Here is a 16,635-nt window from a genome sequence, read left to right on the forward strand (position 1 = left end):
AAAGAACTCATATACTATTATTGAAATAATGAAAATGCTCTAATAACAATTGAATAAGATGAATGCACAGCTATATGATTATGCCAAATGTCATCAGTTGTACACCCTGGACAAACTGTATGCTTTATTAATATGTATCAATAAAACTGGTTTGTTTTTTTTAAAGAACACTTAAAACTCAATAATTAAAATACACACAAACCAATTTAAAAATGGGCAAAGGAAATGAATGGAAATTTCTCCAAAGAAGATATGCCAATGGCCCTCAGGAAAATGGAAACTAAAACAATAATGAAATACCACTTCACACCCACTAGGAAGGCTATAATAAAAAAAATCAGATAATAACAAGAGTTGGAGAGGATGTGGATAAGTTGGAACCCTCAGAACATTACTGATGAGAATGTAAAATAGTGCAGTCTCTGTGGAAAACAGTTTGGCAGTTCCTCAAAAGGTTAACCAGAATTACCACATGACCCAGTAATTCCACTCAAAAGTATATACGTAAGAGAAATGAAAACACATGTCCATACAAAAATTTGTACACAAATGTTCATAACAACATATTCATTTTAATCCCTGAAGGGAAAAAACCCAAATGTCCTTTAACCAAATGGACAAATAAACTGTGGTGTATATATACACAATGAGGTATAATTTAACAATAAAAAGAAATGAAGCACTGATACATGTTACAACATGGATGAACCTTGAAAACACTGTTAGGTGAAAGAAACCAATCACAAAGCCCAGAACAGGCGAATCCATAAAGATTGGTGGTTGCCCAGGGCTGGACGGATAGGGAAGAAAGGAAGAATAACTGCTAATGGGTATGGGGTTTCTTCCTGTGGTAAGGAGAATGTTCTAAAATTGATTGTGGTGATGGTTGAACAACTCTGAGAATATAAACTTGAAATGGTAAATTGCATAACATATGAATAACATCTTGACAAAGCTATTATTGGAAAAGAGTTATCGGGTGAGAAGGGCAAAGGGCTCAAATATAAAGTGGCAAACTTCAACAGCTCTTTGTGGTGATGGAGTAGTTCTGCAACCCAATCATGGCAGTGGTTACCAAATGTATACAAGAGGGATAACGTCGCATTGAAGGAAACACACATACACACGCACGTGCACAGAACGCATGTAAAACATGATGCAAACTGATAAGGTTTGTTGTCTAGCAAATTGTACTAATGAAAATTTCCTTATTTTTATTTTTTATTTTTTTAGGGATATTGGGGAACGAACCCAGCACCTTGTACATGGGAAGCAGGACTCAACCAATGAGCCACATCTACTCCTCAATGAGAGTTAGATTTTCTGTTTGTTTTGTTTAGGAGGTACCAGGGACTGACCTGGGACCTCATATATAGGAAGCAGGCGCTCAACCACTTGAGCTATATCTGCTCCCCTAATTTTGATTTTACTGCAACTATATAAGACTTCACCACTGGAGAAAGCTGAGTGAGGACAAATGGGAATATAGGTGTAATTTTTGCAATTTCTGGTGAGTGTATGATTAAAGCAAAATAAATAGTTTTGGGGAAAAAAAAGTTACAGGGTAGAGAAGATGTGTATGAAGCTACAAGTGAAAGAGCTAATGAAATGTTTCCAGGAAGACACTTCACATGTCCAAGACCTCAAACACTTCTCTCTGAGGTCAGGGTAGGCTGCTTCATTGGATACAAACCCCTTGCTGACCCTGGACTCTCTTTGAGCTGTTCTACAAGGCTGTGTTTACCTGTATGTATCACCTGACAGTCCTCATCTCTCCAATTACTAGTACAGGGGAATTTTTACACCCCACAGCAGTCTCAGTTGTTTTGTTTTTTTCAGTAGAGAAATTTTGGGTTTACAGAACAATCATGTGTAACATACAGGCTTTCCACATATCACCCCATTATTAACACCTTGCATTGGTGTGAAACATTTGTTACAATAGATGAAAGCATACTTTTATAATTGTACTATTAACTATAGTCCATGGTTTAACTTAGGGCTCACTGTTTGTGTTATACGGTTCCATGGATTTAAAAAAATTTTTATTCTAATACCACATATAAAATAACATTTCCCCTTTTAACCACTTTCAGATATATATTTCAGAGCTGTTAATTATAGCTGATAATTACATTGTGCTATCATCGACACCATCCATTACACCAAAACATCTCCTTCATTTCAAATTGAAACTCTGCACATTTTAAGCTTTAATGTCCTATTCCCTATTCCCACCCCACTCTTGGTAACCTATATTCTGGATTCTGACTCTGAATTTGCTTATTCTAATTGTTTCAAATCTGTGAGATCATGGAATATTTGTCCTTTATTCCTGGTAATTTCACTCAACATGATGTCTTCTAGGTAATTCATGTTGCTGCATGTATCAGAACTTCATTTCTTTTTATGGCTGAATAACATTCCACTGTGTATACATACCACATTTTGTTTATCAGTTGACAGATACTTGGCTTGCTTCCATCTTTTGGCAATTGTGAATAACACCACTATGAATGTTTGCATGTAAATATCTATTTGTGTATCTGCTTTCAATTATTTTGGGTATATACCTAATAGTGAGATTGCCAGGTCATTTGGTAATTCTATATTTAAATTTCTGAGGAACTGCCAGACTGTCTTCCATGATGGTACTATTTTACCACATGAAGAAAAAAAGAATACTGTTAATGATATCTACATAAATATAAAAAACCAAAGTAAATGTATTTTTGTTTGCAACTTCTTTTTTTTTAAAGATTTATTTATTTATTTATTTATTTATTTTTCTCCCCTTCCCCCCACACCCCCCACCCCGTTGTCTGTTCTCTGTGTCTATTTGCTACGTCTTCTTTGTTTGCTTCTGTTGTCAGCAGCACGAGAATCTGTGTTTCTTATTGTTGCTTCATCTTGTTGTGTCAGCTCTCCATGTGTGTGGCGCTGTTCCTGGGCACACTGCACTTTCTTTCACGCTGGGCAGCTCTCCTTACGGGGTGCACTCCCTGCGCGTGGGGCTCCCCTATGCGGGGGACACCCCTGCGTGGCACAGCACTCCTTGCACGCATTGGCACTGTGCATGGGCCAGCTCCACACGGGTCAAGGAGGCCCAAGGTTTGAATGGCGGACCTCCCATGTGGTAGACGGATGCCCTAACCACTGGGCCAAGTCCGCTTCTCTGCAACTTTTTTTATTTCTGATCTGATTTAATTGCATAATGCAATAATTATAAATCAAAGTTGATGAGTATATTATATATAAAGATGTAATTCGTGACATAACAACATAAGGGGGAGAGGAACATAGCTATATAAGAGCGAAATTTTTGTATACTATTTTGTAAAGTAGTAATCTCCAGGGCAGCCACTAGGAATATAACTAAAAATATATATAATAAAAGAAATGATGTGGAGACAGCGGCCACAGGAGTTGCTGAGGGCAGGGAGAGGGAAGAAGAGATGAGATATGGGGGCATTTTCAGGACTTGGAGTTGTCCTGAATAATACTGCAGGGACAGATGCAGGACATTATATATCCTGCCATAACCCACTGAATGGACTTGGGGAGAGTGTAAATTACAAAGTAAACTATAATCCATGTAGTGTAGCAGTGCTCCAAAATGTGTTCATCAAATGCAATGAATGTGCCACAATGATGGGGGAGGTTGTTGATGTGGGAGGAGTGGGGTTGGGTGAGGTGTGGGGTATTGGGAGTCTCGCTCTTCTTTTTAAAAGATTTATTTATTTATTTTTATTTATTTATCTCCCCTCTCCTCCCACACCTGGCTGCACTTTGTGTCAATTTGTTGTGTGTTCTTCTGTATTCTCTTGCATTCTTGTCAGCAGCACCAGGAATCTGTGTCTCTTTTTGTTGTGTCATCTTGCTGTGTCAGCTCTCCATGTATGCGGCGCCACTCCTGGGCAGGATGTGTTTTTTTTATGTGGGGCAGCTCTTCTTGCGGGGTGCACTCCTGGTGCGGGGAACATGCCTGCATGGCATGGCGCTCCTTGTGTGTATCAGCACTGCACATGGGCCAGCTCACCACATGGGCCAGAAGACCCTGGGTTCAAACCCTGGACGTCCTATATGGTAGGCGGACACTCTATCAGTTGAGCCAAATCTGTTCCCCTCTTATATTTTTTAATGTAGCATTTTTTGTGATCTATGTATCTTTAAAAAAAAAAAAAAGACAATTAAACAGTTTGCTAAATAAAAAAATATAGTGGAAATTAAAAAAAAGTTTTTTAACTACAAGAAAAAAGAAAAGAAAAGAAATGACAAGGTAATTTAAATGGCACACTAAAAATATATATATTTAACACAAAAGAAACCAATAAGGAAGGAATGGAGGAACACAAAATACATAAACATATGGAAAACAAATAGCAAAAAGGCAGATGTGAAGCCCACCTTATCAGTAATTAAATTAAATGTAAATGGATTAAACTCTCCAATCCAGAGATTGGCAGAATGGATAAAAAACAAAACAAAACTCTATTCATTTATATCCTCTAAGGAGACATGCTTTAGATTCAAAGATACAAATAAGCTAAAGGTAAAAGAATGAAAAAAGATATACCATGCAAATGATAAACCATAGAGACCTGGAGCTGTAATAATACTATGAGCAAAACAAATGTCAAGGAAAAACTGTACAAAAACAGAAAAGGACATTTTATAATGATAAAAGGGTTAGACTCTGTTACAAAGATATAAGGTATAAACATATACGCATTTAACAAAAGAGTTTTGAAATACAAGAAACAAAACAGAATTTGAAGAAGAAATAGACATTTCTACGGTAAGTGTTGGACACGTTAATAATACCCAACTTTCAATACTGTAAAGACCAACTAGACTAGAACAAAGAGCAAATTTGCACAACAGTATAAAACCAAGTAGACCTAGCAAACATCTATGGAACACTCTACCTAACAAGAACATAATGACCCATTGTCTCAAGTGCTCATAGGACACTCTCCAGGATAGAATGTATGTTCGGCAGAAAAACAAGAGTCACAAGAAGTTCAAAAAGACAAATTAGACAAAGTATGTTTTCTGACCACAATGAAATGAAATTAGAAATCAAAAACAGAAGGAAAATTCAGGGAATTTACAAATATGTGGAAATTAAACAGCACATTTCTAAATTACCAATGGGTTAAAGAAGAAATAGCAGGGGAAATTAAAAAATACTTCTGAGACAAATTAAAATGAAAACAAAATACACCAAAACTTTTGGAATGCAGTGAAAGCTATGCTGCTCAGAGGGAAATTTAAATGCCTACATTAAAAAACAAGAAAAATCTCAAATCAGTAATATCTAACCATCCACCTTAAAAAATGAGAAAAAGAAGAGCAAACTAAACCCAAGCAAGCAGAAGGAAATAATAAAAATTATGGCAGAATTACAAGAATAGAGAGTAGAAAAACAATAGAGAAAAATCAATGAAACTAAAAGTTGTTTCTATGAAAAGATTAACAAAATGAACAAGCATTTAGCTAGAATGACAGAAAAAATGAAAGAAGACTCAAATTACTAAAATTAGGAATGAAAGGGGATATTTAGAACTACTGGAAAACTACTATTTACAGAGCACCAGCTTTGTGCCTGGAACAAACATACAGTGCTTTAATAATGCCATATGTGTTATGATGTACAGATAAGGAAACTGAGACACAGAAAAGTTAGATCATGGACCTAAGGTCACACAGGCAATAGTGGACCTGAAGTCAAGTGTTAAGTTTGCCTGATCTGAAGTTTTTCATCTTTATTCTGGTTCACACTGCCCTGCCAGGCTCTGTATTTGAATTTAAGAAGTCCACTGACATGACAGGTATGGCATAGAGTTGTCTGGTGAGCAGCCACCTGCCCTCAGGTTGAAGGCCTTCCATCCTTTTGCTCATCTGTGAGTCCCAGCCTTGATTAGCCCCAATTCTGCCTCATCCTCTCTGGATGCACATATCATCCCATTTTATGAACGTGTGAGAATTTATTTAACCAGTCCTCTTGCAATGGACACTTAGATTGTTCCCAATCACTTGGTACTATAAACAATGCTTCAATGAATAACATCTGAGAAATAAATTCCTAGAAGTGGAACCTCTGGGTCATGTGTGTACTTTTTCGTTTTGACTGACATGGCTTACCTTGCTTTCCACAGAAATTATGCCAACATACGGTCTTACCAGCAATGCATGAGAGTGTTTTTCCATCCCTTGCCAACACAGGTTATCACACTTTTTAAGAATTTTTCCCAATCTGATAGATTGGAAAACAATATCTTACTACAGGTTTCATTGACAAACAGCTTCTAAAAGGATAAGCAATTAATACCTACTCTATACAAATCTAGAGAATCTGGTGGAACACAAAAGGCATAAAATGTTCTATATTTCCAAATCTGAAATCAGGTAAGACAGATGGAATAAACACAAGACATCATTTAAGAACATGAACCAACCAACCTGTCAGAGGCAGCATGGAATGGTCAAAAAAGCACACGAAGAGGCGCCAAACACTTCAGCCTGATTCCATCACGGGCTGATTGGGTGGGTGTCAGCAAACTGGGTCAGGTTTCCTGCTGTTGTATAATGAGGCATTAAGTCAGATAATTCCAAAGATTCCTTTCACTTCGGAAATTCTATATTTGAGTCAATGGTTAACTCAAACTTATTTAAAAAGTGGGTAGAGGACACTTTTCAAATAAACCTGGTCAGTCTAGCTCCATGTCACCATGGCAACATGCTCCAATTGTCTTGACACCTGGTGCAGAAATGTAAGGTACACTCAGACATCACCACCTCCCCTGCTTTGCCTTGTGCCTGATGGCATAATTCAAACACTCTTCTGCGCTAAGCCCAGACCTCATAATTTTTAACACAGTGCCCCAAGCAGTCACTCCTGGCAAGGGCTCACACAGAGATTTAAGAAGAAACCTCGTCACGTTCCCTGACGTACACCTTGCAATTTTCCACCAGTGATAACAAAACTGCTCCTCTATCTCACAAAATATTCTTACCTCTAGTAGGCTGGCCAGGATTGGACATATGGAATTTGGGCAAGAAAAATAGTGAAGCTAACCAAATCTCTGGCTCTGGCCCGATAAGCATCCACATAGCATAAATTAGGTACCTGAGGGCAAAGAGGTCCAACATTTCATCTCTTTTTAGACCACAAACTTTGGAGATAAGGGAATGCATCTTTTGTTAGTTCTGTTCTGCATCTACTACTGCCTAATTTGTAGCAGAACTAATGGATGAACTTTCAAGGAAATAGTCAGATGCAGGCAGATGAAAAGGCAGACTATTCTGCAATTTGATTTTTTAAATGATATCTTATTTTTATTGATTTCTTTTTTTAAAACAGATCAATTTTATTAATACATATTAGTAAAGCATACAACCCATCCGAAGTATAAAATCAATGGTATTTGGCATAATCACATTTTGTGCATTCATCATTTCAATCATTATTAGAGCATGTTCATTATTTCAATAATAATAATAAAACAAAAAAGAGACAAACAAAAAATTCATCACCTCATAATCCCTCTATGCATCCTCTGCTGTACAAAGCTCTTATTTCTGGCTAGTCTTGCATATTTATTTATCTATTTTGAAGCAGTTTTGTTGAGATATATTTGCATACCATACACTCTGTCCAAAATGTATAATCACTGGCTTTAGTATAATTACAATGCTGTGCACTCAAAACAAAAACAATTTGTGAAAAATTACTCCAAAAAGAAAAACTCCAAACCCTTAACAGTCACCTCTCAATCCTTCTATCGATCCCTAGTCTTAAATAACCTCTAATCTAATTCCATCATCACAAATTAATTTATATTAACATTTTATATAAATGGAATTATACAATATGTAGTACTCTATGTCTGGTTTCTTTCACTTAGCATTTTTTTTTCTTGATACTAACACCTTATAACAATAACATCCCTTTGGTCAGAGTCAAAGAAAAACAGTCTTATATATGCAATATTCATATTTGACATGAGGTTTTACTATGCTATACAATCCTGTTACATTTTTTAGCTTTCCTTTTAGTAATTTACATGACCTTACATTTTCCCCTTCCACCACTGTCATACCCAAATAATAGCCCTGCTAGTAACCAATACTATGATGTACTTTCATCTTTTCTATTCATTTCCAAAGATTAACATACATCATTTTTGCCAATTCTGCACTAGTTAACCCTCAGCTTTCCATTCTTCAACTTCATTCTATTTTTTAGTGACCTATATTCTAGTTATTACCTCCCTGAGATCACACAATATATTTTAGTTTATAATAGCACAGTCATACAGTATTTGTCCTTTTCTGTCTGGCTTGCTTCACTAAACAAAATGTCCTCCAGGGTCATCTGTGTTGTCATATGTTTTATGACTTCATTTCTTCTCACAGCTGCATAATATTCCATCATGTGTACATTTCAGTTTGTTTATCCATTCATCGGTTGATGGATACCTGGGTTGTTTCCATCTTTTGGCAATCGTGAACAACACTGCTATGAACACTGGTGTGCAGATATCTGTTCATGTCACTGCTCTTAGTTCTGCTGGGTATATGCCCAGTAGTGGTACTGCCAGGTCACATGGCAAATCTGTATTCAACTTTAGGAACTGCCTAACAGTCCTCCACAGTGGCTGTATCATTCTACATTCCCATCAACAGTGAATAAGTGTTCCTATCTCTCCACATCCTCTCCAACACTTGTATTTCTCTGTCTTTTTAACAGTTGCCATTTTAATAGGGTTGAAATGATATCTCATCATAGCTTTGATTTGCAATTCCCTAATCACTAATGATACTGAACATTTTTTCATGTTTTTTTTTTTTTTGCCATTTGTATTACTTTGTACAAATGTCTATTCATCTTTTACCCATTTTAAAAATCGGATCATTTGTCTTTTTATTGTTGAGTTGTAACATCTCCCAATATTTCATGGATATTGCATTAGTCAGCCAGAAGGATGCTGATGCAAAACATCAGAAATCTGTTGGCTTTTATAAAGGGTATCTATTTGGGGTAGAAGCTTACAGTTACCAAGTCATAAAGCCTAAGTCACTTCCCTCACCAAAGTCTGTTGCCACATGTTGAAGCAAGATGGCTGCCAACATCTGCAAAGGTTCAGCCTCCCACTTCCTCTTAAGGCTCTGTGGTCCCAGCTTCTTCCAATATCAGCTGCAGGCTGGGATAAATCTTGCCTCTCTCTCAGAGATTGTTCCTCTCTTGGCTCTGTTCTCTGTATCAAAGGGACAGCTGTAGATTATCAGGTTCTCTCTCTGGGGCCTCTGCTGTGTCTATGGAGCTATCTCTATCACTTCTCCTGTGTGTTTGCTTCCTGGGTTCCAGCATGCAAAACTCCAAACATCTCCTCTGCCATGTCATTTTCTCTGTGAGTCCCTGCCCCCTTGGCCCACATAAAAACCCTAATCATTATTTAATTAAGTAAAAGTGAAACGTTTGGGGAAGGGGATGTGGTTCAGGCAAATGTGCTCCTGCCTACCACATGAGAGGTTGCTGGTTCGGATCCTGGTGCTTCCTAGAGAAGATAGCAAGTTGGCATGATGGGCAGGCATGACGAGCTGACACAATAAGAGACATGAGAAGAAAAAACATAATGAGAGATACAACAGAGCAGGGAGCAGAGGTTCCCAGTGCCTCCTAAAGAAGACAGTGAGCTGATGTGATGGGCAGGTGTGGCAAGCTGGCAATAAGATGATGCAACAAGAGATGCAGGGAGGAAAAACATAATGAGAGGTACAACAAAGCAGAGAGCAGAGCAGAGGTGCAAACCCACACGAGAGCAACCACAGAGAGCAAACCCACATGAGAGGTCCTGGGTTTGGCTCCCAGGGCCTCCTTAAGAAACAAGGAAGAAGAACAGACACAGCAAGTGAAAAACAACAAGGGGGTGGGGAGAAATAAATAAAATAAATCTAAAAAAAAAGTGAAACCTCTGAATCCAATACAATCTAATATGCCCAGAGGAACAGACCAATTTACAAACATAATCCAATATTTATTTATGGAATTCACAAAAAATATCAAACTGCTACAGATATTAAATCCTTGTCGGATATGACGTTTCCAAGTATTTTCTCCCATTCAGTCCACAGCCTCTTCACCCTTTTGACAAAGTCGTTTGAGGTGCAAAGGTGTTTAATTTTGAGGAGGTCCCATTTATCTATTTTTTCTTTGTTGCTCAGGTTTTGGGTGTAAGGTCCAAGAAACTACCACCTACCACAAGATTTTTAAGATGCTTCCCTGTATTTTCTTCTAGTAGTTTTATGGACCTGGCTTTTAATATTTAGGTCTTTGATCCATTTGAGTTGATTCTTGTATAGGGAGTGAGAATGGGGTCCTCTTTTATTCTTTTTGTTATGGATATTCAGTTCTCCCAACATCATTTGTTGAAGAGATTGTTTAGTCCCATTAACACGGCTTAGGTAGGTTTGACAAAAAACAGTTGGCTGTAGAGTTGGCTGTAGAGGTGAGGGTTTATTTCTGGACTTTCAATTCTGTTTCAGTGTGTCTATCTTTATGCCATAACCATGCTGTTTTGATGACTGTAGCTTTGTAATATGTTTCAAGGCCAGGCAGTGAAATTCTGTCCATGTTGCCCTTCTTTTTTGGAATGTTTTTGGCTATTCGGGTGTACTTTCTCTTCCAAATGAAATTTTAAAAATATATATATTTTATTATTTTAAAAAAATATCCTTACATAAATGTTACATAAAAAACACAGGGGATTCCCATATGCTCCACTCCCTACACCTCCCACTTTTTCCCACATTAACATCCTTCACTAACGTGGTACATTCATTACAATTGAAAAACACATTATAAAGCATTGCCACTAAGTGCGGATTATAGTTTACATTGTAGTTTACACTCTCTCACACACCATTTGGTAGGTTATGGCAAGATATATAATGTCCTGTAACTTTCCTTGCAATGTTATTCAGGACAATTTCCAAGTCCCGAAAATGCCCCATATTACACCTGTTTTTCCTTCTCCCTGCCCTCAGAATATCCAGGGGCCACTGTCTCCACATCAGTGATGTAAGTTCATGCATTGGTAGAATCACAATAAGTCTATAGTAGAATACCAATAAGTCTACTTTGGTCCATAGTTCATTCCCCAATCCTGAGGGTTCTGAGATGGTGATGCCCACTCCACCTCTAATTGAGATGGGGCTTTGATCCCATAGGGTAGATGATTGGGACTCTCTTGCTTGCAGTTGTAGACTCTCTCGGTTCTTTAGGATAGTCATTGTCCTTCATAATCTCCTTGTTAGTTTTCCTAGGTGAGTCCAATGAACTGCAGAGTAGGTGTTGCAACTCCATTGAGATTGAGGGCCCAGCTGGTACATGAACAGCCCAAAGATTTAAGCCTCTTGGACACACACCTATCAACTCTAGTACTAATTACAGGTTGAAATAGAAAGGTCAGAAGAGCCTTGTGTAGGGAAACCACAACTCAATCCAACTCTGTCACACTGGGGAACATAAATTCCAAAGTTGGGCCCACCGGCAAGGCACCAAACTCCTGATAGGCCTCAGGATGCCCTGCTTATTTGAGGTCGTATTTACTTTGGCAGTTGATGAGCTCCTGCTGAGATGAGATCTTGCATAAGTGTAACATCTGGAATGACCACTCGACTCACTTTGAAGTATCTTAGACATAAAAATTCATTTGTCTTTACCTTTTCCCCCTTTAGTCAAGGTCTTTCTCCAGTTGCATTGCTAGTTGGTGCTTGGTAGTAATCCTTCTGTGCCACAGAGCCTCATCTCCAGGAGTCTTGTCCCATGCTGGGGGAAAGGTAATGCATTTATATGCTGAGTTTGGCTTAGAGAGAGCCCACATTTGAGCAACAAGGAGGCTCTCAGGAGGCAACTATTAGGCACCCTATAATATTTGGCTAAGTTTCAATTTGAAAAGAAAAAGTTGATAAGTACAGCCATCAATATCAAGGGCCTGTCAATGGACCATCCTCCTTCACTAGTCACTGTCCCTGTACTCAGGGGATTCTTGCTGTTCCATTAGAGAATGTGGCAGAGCTCCCCAGGATGGGAATTCAATATTCTTTTGGTTATTATGTGAATCTCCATCCACTGTGACAATGCCCCATAAACACTTCAATGCATTTTTATGCCTTATATGTATGCCCCAGGTGAACCTCCTCCTGTGTACCCCCCATCGCTGACACCCCGACCAATGATCCTCCCCTGTCATAGCTGTAATAACCCTTTGGTGATCTAAAACTTCAAAAATTAAGCCATCAAAAGAGCCAAATAAAATTAATAAGAAAATGAAATAAACATAGTTTTAAAAATAAGAATTAAAATATATAACAATTTTTAAAATATATAAAAAATTTAAAAACTAGGAAGAATAAAAAATAATGAAAAAGGGGACAATCAGCAAGATGACAGCAGAGTAAGGAGCTCCTAGAGTCAGTGCCTGCTACTGGGTAATTAGTTAACACCCAGAACTATCTGAAGCTAGCTGAACTTCTGTTTGGGGGCTGCAGGAAACCATCAAGAAGAGCATCCTGCTACATCCTTGAAGGAATGGAAGGAGGAGATTGCCCATCTGGAGAGAAGATTCCTAAGTAGAGTGCTCCATGTCACAAGGCCAGTGTCCATCCTCCGCTGGAGGCACAAGCTGCCTCGGGAGCTGCTCTATGGCTGGAATTGAAAGCTCCACTTCCCAAAAACAGGGGAGGAAGAAATGGTTGGGCACCAACTTCAGCTGCTGGTGAGCAAATTCAGCAGGCTAAAGTATAATCCTGAGAACAGCTAAAGTTTGAGCCTGTCCAAGTCAGAAAGAGGCCGGTAGTCACCATCTTAATTCCATGCCTGGCACAAGGGAAAATGGGGTTGACTGAAAATCACAGTGCTGGTGGGGACCGGCTTCTTTCCATCCAGGTCGGACTATAGGTCTAGCCTAAGGCCCAGTGCCACCTAAAGCAGGGAGGAAGCTGCAGGGACCTGTGCCAGCATCTCCTGAAAATTACCGGCCAAGCCACAGAGGCCAGTGATTATCCTACTCTGGCAGTGCAAGCTGCCCCAGGAGTTATTCTGTGGCCAGAAATGGAAGTTCTATTTTCCAAGAATGAGAGAGGAGGAGAGAGCTGGTCACTGATTCTGGCTGCTGATTGTAGACTCAGCTGGCTGGGATGTAACCCTGGGAACGACCAGGGTGTGAGTCTGTCCAAGACAGAATGAGGACTGCAGCCACCGTTATGACTCCACCCCCAGACTTAGGGGAAGCCAGGACCAAAAATCACAGTGATGTAAGAACTGGTTTCTTTCATCCAGGTAGGCCTGCAGCTCTAGCCTAAGCTTCAGCCCCACCATTGGCAGGGAGGATGCTAGTGGGACCTGTACCAGCCTATCCAGGTAACTGTAGGTACATTTGGCTGGCACAGACTGAATAATCAGAAAACTACCAGGGCTACTGCGAGCATCTTGGACTCACACTGCATAGGATTGCTGTCCATGCCTGCCACTCCATCCCTGCACCAGGAAGGGGAGAAAGGAGTGTGAACCTCATCAGTCTCTCTGGGTAACTACAGTCTAGGCCTGCATGACTTGGATTATTACACATAGCTATGACTTGGTTTTAACCCTGGCAAAGGAGAAAGTTGGGAGAAGCTTCATCAGTCCCAGGGCAATGAAGGCAGCTTGAGCCTCCACAACTTATAGCATCACCTACATCCTTGGCTCCTAATGCACAACCAGCAAGGGAGAAAGGGCAGGAAGCCCTAAACTAAAGAGAAAAACTGCACCCAGAATAAGTACCCTAGTAAGCCAGATGCCAAGACACCAACAAAAAATTACAATCCACAGCAAGAAACAGGAAGATATGACCCAGTTAAAGGAACAAGATAAGCCTCCAGATGACATAAAGGAGTTGAGACAACTAATTATAGATGTTCAAACAAATCTCCTTAATAAATTCAGTGAGGTGGCTAAAGAGATTAGGGATATTAAGAAAACATTGGATGAGCACAAAGAAGAATTTGAAAGCATGCATAGAAAAATAGCAGATCTTATGGGAATGAAAGGTGAAATTAATGAAATTTAAAAAACACTGGAATCATATAATAGCAGATTTGAGGAGGAAGAAGAAAGGACTGGTGAGCTTGAAGAAATGGCCTCTGAAAAGTGAACATATAAAAGAACAGATAAAGAAAAGAATGGAAAAAATTGAACAAGCTCTCAGGGAACTAAATGACAGCAAAAGGCATGCAAACATACATGTCATGGGTGTCCCAGAAGGAGAAGAGAAGGGAAAATGGGGCAGATGGAACATCTGAAAAAATAATGGTAGAAAATTTCCCAACCCTATTGAAGGACATAGATATCCCTGTTCAAGAAGCACAATGTACTCCCATCTGAAAAAATCCAAATAGACCAACTGCAAGACACATACTCATCAGAATGTCAAATGCCAAAGACAAAGAGAGAATTCTGAGAGCAGCAAGAGAAAAGCAATGCATAATATATAAGGGATATCCAATAAGATTAAGTGCTAATTTCTCACCAGAAACCATGGAGGCAAAAAGACAGTGGTCTGATATATTTAAGATACTACAAGAGAGAAACTTCCAGCCAAGAATCTTATATCCAGCAAGACTGTCTTTCAAAAATGAGGGCAAAATTAGAATATTCACAAATAAACAGAAACTGAGAGAATTTCTAAGTAAGAGACCAGAATTTCAGGAAATACTAAAGGGTGTGCTAGAGCCTGGAAAGAAAAGACAGGAAAGAGAGGCCTGGAAGAGAGTCTAGAAATGAAGATTATATCAATAAAATTAACTAAAAGTGTCAAAAGAGTGGTGGAAAAAATATGACAGATAAAACTCAAATTGTCAGGAATAAACTTAACCAATGATGGAAAGCACTTGTATTCAGAAAACGGCAACTCAATGTTAAAACAAATTTTTTAAAAACCCTAAATAACTGGAAGAACATTCCATGCTCATGGAATGGAAGACTAAACATCATTAAGATGTCAATTCTACTCAAATTGATATACAGATTTAATGCAATCCTGATACAAATAACACCAGCATTAAAGAAAAAATTGAAACATGATCACTAAATGTATTTGGAAGGGTAAGGAGTCCTGAATATCCACAAACATCATAAAAAGGAAAAGTAAACCCTCATTTCCAGACTTTAAATCATAATACCTACCTATAGTGGTAAAAACAGGATGATACTAGCCTAAAGACAGACACAGTAGACCAATGGAATCAAATTTATGGTTCAGAAACAGACCCTCACAGCTATGGTCAAGTGATTTTTGACTAACCTGTCAAACTCACACAGCTCAGGCAGAACAATCCATTCAACAAATGGTGCTAAAAAAATTGGACATCCATAGCTGAAAGAAGGAAAGAGGATCCCTATCTCACACCTTATCCAAAAACTAACTCAAAATGGATCAAAAAACTAAAGATAAAGGCAAGAACCATAAAACTTCTAGAAGAAATTATTGGAAAATATCTTCAAGACCTGGTGATAGGTGGTGGATTCTTAAAGGAAGAAAATGACTGAGTGGACTACTGATGTTTAATGTAGGAATGTCTTTCACTTCCTCTTCTTCACTGTCCTTTTAGACAAAATCTTAGGGACTTTGGGCTGACCACCCACAGATATGGGTCAAGAGGTCACTCTGGATTTCATCCCTCTCCTGTCCAAAGTCTCTTAGAGCGTAGCTAAACTCAATTTTTTTTTTTTTTTTTTTTTGGTAAACAAGGGTTTCCTTTAGATCTTTCTGAATTTTACAATAAACTGTTCTGCCAGAAAGAAAGACTCTGATGGCCATCTCCAGGAGTGGAATCTCACCATACATAAATATGCCTCCATGATTTAATCATGAACAGTCAGTTTATATTTAGTTCAGTTCCTATATCATCCCCATAGGGTTTCTGCCTTCAACCACAAAATTTCCTTTACAAGGATGGCTAATTGAAGTGTGTATGGATGGCGAATTGACAAGGTGTGGAATATAGCAGCTTCTACTGTACCAAATTAGCTAAGCTGGAATTTCCCTTCCCTTCCTAGTTTCAGACAGGGTGAGCAACAAAATATTCACATTTGGTATAGCTAGAAATTTTGCTTACCTGGAAGTCTCCAGTCTGTACTTGTTGAATAGAATTGGATGATTGAAAGAATAGTGGACTGAGAGGCCTTCTAAGTCCTTAGTAAGTAAGGACTCTCTCAGGTGTTTTTGCAGGGTTAAGATGGGAAACAGACAGTTGGCCGGTGGAAAATGAGCGAGAGATCAAAACAGGTAAAACAAATAGTCGGTTTGGATGAAGAGAAACCTAATCTAAGAGGACTTGTACGTTTGTGGGGGTGGGAAGGCAGAGGTCTCCCCAGTGAAGTCTTAATTAGCTTTACTGTAAAATTGTGGAGATGTATAGAGTAGATGGTAACACAGTGAGTAACAGCTAGTTTATAAATGGGGAGGTGACTGAAAATGGTAGTTTAGTTATGTAAATGCCAATTGACAGAATGCTTGAGAATAATCTAGGAACTGGATGGCATGGTGAACTAAGAGGTGGGTGAGAATTGTGGTTGATGGTACAGAT

The 16,635-nt window shown here is 38.7% G+C and overlaps 1 protein-coding gene across 11 annotated transcripts in view; it reads right to left on the bottom strand.

Annotated features, from left to right (window-relative positions):
* Positions 1-16,635, bottom strand: part of NINL (ninein like) — a 235,660-nt gene that overhangs the window by 134,980 nt on the left and 84,045 nt on the right. For 4 of the 11 annotated variants that reach the window (XM_058286791.1, XM_058286801.2, XM_071211601.1 and 1 more), the window contains exon 2: positions 6,466-6,581. The exons of the other annotated variants lie outside the window; for them this stretch is intronic. In XM_058286791.1, coding sequence (XP_058142774.1) covers positions 6,466-6,481 — 16 coding nt within the window. In that variant the 5' untranslated portion in view covers positions 6,482-6,581. The remainder of the gene's footprint in view (positions 1-6,465; positions 6,582-16,635) is intronic. 11 annotated transcript variants of the gene reach the window in all.

The sequence above is a fragment of the Dasypus novemcinctus genome, chromosome 24, assembly GCF_030445035.2.
Source record: "Dasypus novemcinctus isolate mDasNov1 chromosome 24, mDasNov1.1.hap2, whole genome shotgun sequence".
In the NCBI taxonomy this organism is placed as follows: Eukaryota; Metazoa; Chordata; class Mammalia; order Cingulata; family Dasypodidae; genus Dasypus; species Dasypus novemcinctus.